This window comes from Medicago sativa, chromosome 3 (genome assembly GCF_051527215.1).
Source record: "Medicago sativa cultivar Bolivia chromosome 3, Bolivia_mono, whole genome shotgun sequence".
NCBI lineage: Eukaryota > Viridiplantae > Streptophyta > Magnoliopsida > Fabales > Fabaceae > Medicago > Medicago sativa.
The window spans coordinates 27,248,561-27,255,601 of record NC_140751.1 but is presented as its reverse complement, the minus strand read 5'-3'; the positions used below and the strand labels follow the sequence as shown (position 1 = coordinate 27,255,601).

The window sequence follows — 7,041 nt, the reverse complement described above, 5'->3', positions numbered from 1 at the left end:
AGCTGCTTCTGAAAATGTTGTTTCAGAAAACCCCCATCAACAAACACCTGAACCACTTAAACCCACAACACCCCCTCAATCACCAATAGCCATCATTGACCACCAACTCAACAATCAAACAACAACTTCACCACATCAACCATCAACTGAAACTGAATTTCAACCTTTACCTGAACACTCTCCTGAACCAACTCCCATGGATGTTGACATCTCTCTAGTCAATGTTCAAGCCTCAACCTCCACCACACACATTGATTCTGACCAGCCCTCATCTTCAAACACACAAACACACCTTACCATTCCAGTTCCTAACCCTGTTCAAGATTTGGAAATCAATGATTCTGATCTTGAAATCCTTGAACAACCACCCTCAAACATCTTGGAATCTGGATATATTAATTCTGAGCTTCTCACAATCTTGAGTCAGATGCATAATCTGGTGGATCAAAGAAGGACAATTGATCTCACAGGTGCATATGAAGACTCCTGGGCATCTCTTCAGAACCGGGCAACTGAGCTAATTGAAAGCATAAGGGCCAAATGCATCAGAGTCAAGCAAGCTTCAGTCAGAAGGGTAATGGAGCATGTGAATCAGAGTCTGAGAGTAAGAAGCTCTACACTGCTCCTGGCAAACCAGCCTTTCTTCTTTGAAACGGATTACTTAACCAGAGAAGCAAGGCTGTGTAAGCTTCTGAAGAAACAGATGGCACAGCAGCAGCAAGAAGCTAAAGAAAGGGAACAAGCTCTTCTTCAGAGGCAACAACAACTTGAAGAATTGTTGAAGAAGAAGATTGAAGAAATGGAAGAGATGAAGAAACAACAACAAACCAACCCTTAGTTGCACTCCCTTGTGTTTTTCTTTGTTTGTTGTTTGTTTTTAAAAATTTCTTAGTCCTTGCTTCTGAAATCATCTTGTCTTATTTCTTTTGCTTCTGAATGCTTACTGATTCTGACTGTTTAGCTGCTTCTGACAATTGAATATACATGATTTTTGCTCTGATTTATTTTAGTTTATTGCTTAGTATACTCTCTCACGTTTGAGTTTTTTTCTCATATCTTTTTGTCTTTTGTGCTTAGTTTTATTTTAATTTTTTTTTGATAATGACAAAAGGGGGAGTATATGTGACAAGTATTTAAAGGCTCTGAGCCCCATTAATGGCATTTGAAATTTTTGAAAAACTTCTATCTTTTTACCTTATTGGTAAAAGCTATGAATGAACGAAGAAGTATCAAAAATTCAAGTAAAGTTAATTGAACCATTCTTCTTATCTATAAGTTAATTCTTTCAATGATTCAATTTTGCTTTTAAGCTCTGATAATAATTATTGCGCGCAAAATGAATTTAATTAACCTGGATAGAACTTAGGGGGAGCTTACAAACCTCACCTTAAAGACTATCAGACTCAGGGGGAGTTTGAGCTTACAAACCTCAGATTCTGAGCTTACAAACCTCAGAACCCCAAAGTCAACTTGTTAATTAGATTAACAACAATTGATCAATTTTAAATACTTTTGTTTGTCATCATCAAAAAGGGGGAGATTGTTGGAACAAAATGTGTTTGACAATGAACCTTAAAGAGTTTTGATGATAACAAGGTATTAAAAATTGTAAATTGGACTAGCTAATATTTGTTCAAGTGTACAGGACCATAATTATAAAGTTACATCATCATTGGTTTTAAATGAGCAAATAAAGAGCTATGGAAACAACAAAAATTTGAAGCTTGGACGCTCCTGAAGGCAACTTGCTCCTGAAGAAAAAGCGCTCCTGAAGTCAAGCTGCTCCTGAAGAAAAAGCGCTCCTGAAGTCAAGCCGCTCCTGAAGTAAGCTGCTCCTGAAGAATAGTGTTTCTGAAGACAAGAGGTCCAGAAGCCACATTATCAGAAGCCGCATCATCAGAAGCTGCAGAAGTCATCTCATCATAAGCTGAACCATCAGAAGCTGCATCATCAGAAGCTGCCTCATCAGAAGCCATTTCACCAGAAGCTGAGTATCAACTGGATTTGCAAAGAATCAAGAATTGAAGAATTATCAATGCAAAAGCTGTCTATTGGATTCGAAAACACAAACAAAGGATTAGTGGAATTTGCAACGGTCATTTCAAAGGTGTTTGAAGGCGTGTGTTTTCAATTTGGACGAAAGCGTTGACATTGTACTTTGTACGAATTGTACAACCACGTTCTCCACTACTCTGTTTTGTGTCTGCGCTTCAAGACAAGAAAACAGCTCCAGAATACGGTCTCGCCTGCATAGATGTTCCTTTGGATAAGGAATGGATTTCAAATTTGTTCTTCATAGGACAACAACCAAATCAGGCAAAAGATCATTGGTGAAAGATCAAGCTTCAACAACGACTCTTTGGTGTGCTGGCAATTTCACAACGTCTCTTTCACACCTCTATATAAAGGAGTGAAGACCTAGAGAATTGGTAATGCAAGAACGCTGAACGAAAGACTCACAAGATCTTCACAAGTACCAAACCTCTGCTGAAATTGTTCTGCATTCACTTAGAATTTCTGTGTCTCAAAGTCATATCTTAGAAATTCTTAAGTCCATTGAGTCTGTATCTGATTTGTATTGTGAGCACCTCTGATTGTATATCAAGTGTTCAAACTTAAACAATTTTCTGTGTAATTTTGTTTAGTTAGGAAGTCTCTTGCAGTTGTGCTTGAGCAGGAAGTCTCTTGATTGTGTTCTTGAGCAAAGGAAGTCTCTTGCTTGTGTGCTTGAGCATTGGAAGTCTCTTGCTTGTGTGCTTGAGCATTTGTAATCAGATATTACTCATAGTGAAAATCTCCTTGGAAGTGCAAGGGGGACTGGACTACTTCCGGATTGTGGAAGGAACCAGTATAATTGCTTTGTGTTGTTCTTCTTCTCTCTCTCTGTTTTATTCCGCTGCATTTAGATTCTGATCATCACTTCAGAAGCTGTCTCACTTAGCTTCTGATCAGTGTATTCAGTTGTTTAGAGAAACGAAGAATTTTTCAAAACACAATTCAACCCCCCTTCTTGTGTTTTTCTCACCTTCAAAACCTTGCTCTCAAAATTGATGTTACTAAAGCATTCGATAATTTAAATTGGGATTTCTTGCTGCTTGTTCTAAAAACTTTTGGTTTCAATGAGTTGTTTTATAACTGGATCAACACTATTCTTCATTCATCTATGATGTCCATCTCTATTAATGGAGCTCAACATGTTTTTTTAATTGTAATAGAGGTGTGAGACAGGGGGATCCCCTGTCCCCTCTTCTAGCTGAAGAGGTTTTAAGTAGGAGCATCTCCATTTTGGCAGATAAAGGTATGATAGATCTTATTGCTGCTTCAAGAAACAATAGCATTCCCTCCCATTGTTTTTATGCTGATGATTTAATGGTGTTCTGCAAAGGGAAGATGTCAAGTTTGGGTCATCTAAAATTTCTTTTCACCAGATATGCTACTTGTTCTGGCCAAATCATGAATATTAGGAAGTCATTCATATATTCTGGGGGTATTACTAACAATAGAATGAATAATATTGTCAATCTATTAGGTTTTAATGTAGGTTCCCTCCCCTTCACATACCTGGGTGCTCCTATTTTTAAAGGGAAGCCTAAAGGCATACATTTCCAACCAATTGCTGATAAGGTGAACGCAAAGCTTGCAAAGTGGAAAGCATCCCTCCTCTCAATGGCAGGAAGAATTTAGCTAGTAAAATCAGTGGTCCAAAGCATGCTTGGGCACACTATGTCAATTTATTCCTGGCCAATCAAGATTCTCAGAGATATAGAAAAGTGGATACAAAATTTCATCTGGAGCGGTGATGTTACAAAGAGAAAGATGGTGACAGTAACCTGGAGGAAAATTTGTGCAGACTATGATGAGGGCGTTCTAGGGATTAAATCTCTAATTTGTTTTAATGAAGCTACAAACCTGAAGATGTGTTGGAACTTAATGCAATCAGATGAGCAATGGGCAAACATAATCAGAAGTAGAGCTATTAGAGATCACAGATGCATCACTCATCATATATCTTCTTCTATCTGGAGTGGCGTTAAGGCTAAATTTCATGTTATCAAGGATAATTGTTCTTGGATTGTAGGTGATGGAAAGCAGATAAATTTCTGGTCTGACTCTTGGTGCGGACAGGTGCTTGCTCAAACTTATAACTTGCCCGATCATTTGGTGCAACTTTTACCAAAGAAATTAGATAGATATATTGTGAATCAGTGTTGGAACATCTCAGATGAATTGAATCAATACTTCCCCAACTTGAGGTCCCTTGTTTCACAAGTAATCATTCCTTCTGGAAATCAGAGAGATAAACTAGTTTGGAAGCACTCCTCCGAAGGTGATTTATCTCAGAAAGATGCATATGCCTTCAAAAAAACACCATCTCTCCAAGATTAAATGGGCGCAGATCATATGGTCAAAAGATATCCCCCCCTCTAAATCCATTCTTGTTTGGAGAATGATGCTGGATAAACTTCCTACAGATGAAGTGCTGGCCTCCAGAGGGTGTCATCTTCCCTCAATTTGTTCCTTATGTTATGTACAAGAAGAATCAATTTTCCACCTCTTTTTTCAATGCCAGTACGCTGTACACATATGGAGTTGGTTTGCTTCTTGTTTAAATTGGTCACTTCAGTTCCAATCCAAAGAAGACATGTGGTCCATCATTAACAAGTGCTCTAGCCCTCAAGGAAAGCTTGTAATTACTGCTGTTATGATCAATATCTTCAATGTGATTTGGTTTGCACGTAATCAAAGTAGATTCAACAACAAAAAATTCATTGGAGAACCTCTATAGCAAATCTTATATCAAGTACATCCCTTTCTGGTAATAATACTCTTGCTACTTCCAATTCCAATTTGTATGATTTTGCTTTCATAAAAAAATTCAATATTAATTTGCATCCCCCTAGAGCTCCTCAGATCATAGAAGTAATATGGCATCCGCCTATTTCAAATTGGTTTAAATGCAATTCTGATGGGTCCTCCAATTCAAATACTTCTGGATGTGGTGGAATTTTTAGAAACCATAACTCAGACTTCCTTCTTTGTTTTGCTGAAAACACCGGCAAAGAAGACGCGTATTTTGCAGAGATTTCTGGCGCTTTGAGAGCAATAGAGTTGGCCAAACAATTCAGCTGGAATAATCTTTGGCTTGAGCTTCATTCTATGCTAGTTGTAAATGCTTTCAAGAACAAAGCACTAGTTCCTTGGAGGCTAAAAAATAGATGGGAGAATTGCATGATCACAGTCAGCAATATGAATTTTATTATCTCACACATCTATAGGGAAGGTAACCAATGCGTGGACCACTTGGCTAACTTAGGTTTATCTTGTAATGTTCCTTCCATTTGGATGCAAATTCCTAATAGCCTCACTTCTTTTTTTGTACAAAACAAGTTAGGAATACCTAACTTTAGGTTTATTACTCATTAAGGAGGTTTGGTTTGGCCCCCCTCTTTTCCTTTGTATTTTGTTCTCTATCTAATATACTTTTGGTAGTCTAGCACTTTGCTAGCTACCCCTTTTTGGTTTAAAAATAAATAAAAAAATTTGTGCCTTATGTTCTTTTTTTCTCAAGCATTGTGTTTGTAATTTAAGAGACAAAAATAGAACCTAAAAACGTTAAGGGTCAAATTTTTAACATTTACTAGTTAAGGGACAAAAATAAAACGATAAAAATTTAAGGGACTAAAGTGAAACTGAAAATAACTTCAAAAATCAAAACTAAGGAATGTCGTCTATTTTGAGCATATAGATTGGATATTCAGATTTTTTTTTTCATTTGTACGTAATGAATTGTGAATCATGCTAAAATTGATTGATTGATTGATGATTTTTCTATTTTTTTAATTTATGTATAGGTATATTTTAACGCACAATGTTTTTTTTGGTGTTGGTCAAGGTTTGAACTCCAAACTATGCATATATTATGCATTGTCCCTAGCAATTGAGCTAAGATCATGAGGACATTTTAACGCACAATGTAAAGGTATTTGATCATTATTAGCAACAAAAAAAAAAAACAAAGGTAATTTATTATTGAGAAATATCATATACCACGAACGCTTTAAAAACGAACGTCAAGAATGACACTACCATCGCCGTTTTTTTCGCCAAAATCACTTTTTATTTTTAATATTGAAATGATATTTATCATAACCAAGTTAGAAAGGTTCGTGATTCCGTGAAACTTCTTGTCGTGGTAAATAGCACTCGGATTTTGAATGAATATAAGGATAATAATATTTTTATACATGTAGTATTTTAACTAAATAATTTATTTTATTCACAACGAACCGAATAACGTATCGACTATGTATACCCCCTATCGAACCCAATTCTTTGAGAGTGGCGTACCGCAGACCCGAACCCGTACCACGTACCAAGGCGAATTTGCGAACCAGGTGACTATGATCCAGAGTTCTCTGGTCCTTCATCTAACCATTAGTATTGATTATTTAGATTATAATTTAACTATATAATTTGCATCTAGAATATTCTGGTCCTTATTAATTACTACTGCTTAACTTTTATATTCATACAGAGATCTCTGTCCTTTTATTTATTGCTCAATTATTTATATCAATATTATCCACGGTTCTCCGGTCCTTCTTGGGAAGTTACTACTATTCACAACAACATTGCCTTTGAATGAATAATCAATTTGCAATTATCCATATTTCATATTCCCAATTTCGAGAACCCTTACACATCGGTGGTATTCTGATTAGTGTTATTCCCTCACAAAGAGATTGAAGATATAACCATATTGACAGCAGTTTTCCGGTGTATCAGTTTATTTTGAAATCTTTTTTTTGGTTCAAGCATGCCAAATAGAATTCAGCTAATTAATTATGGCAGCTTTGATCGTTGTTATCAAAAACCTGACTTAATTCCCAAAATCCTGGTTTTTGCGACTTTGTGTAGCTTCAACGACTCAAGTCCATAGCAAAGTCCCAAAAACAGACAAAATCCTATCAAAATCGCATAAAATCGTGAAATCCATTCAAAATCGCAGGATTTTGATGGATTTTGAAGGATTTTGTTCAT

The 7,041-nt window shown here is 36.4% G+C and overlaps 1 protein-coding gene across 1 annotated transcript; it reads left to right on the top strand.

Moving 5' to 3' along the window:
• Positions 1-3,816: 3,816 nt before the first annotated feature.
• On the top strand, positions 3,817-5,424 carry LOC146936825 (uncharacterized). The gene is made up of 2 exons (XM_085749286.1): positions 3,817-4,269; positions 4,750-5,424. The coding sequence occupies exons 1-2, from the start codon at positions 3,817-3,819 to the stop codon at positions 5,422-5,424; spliced, it is 1,128 nt and encodes a 375-aa protein (XP_085605412.1).
• Positions 5,425-7,041: the final 1,617 nt, after the last annotated feature.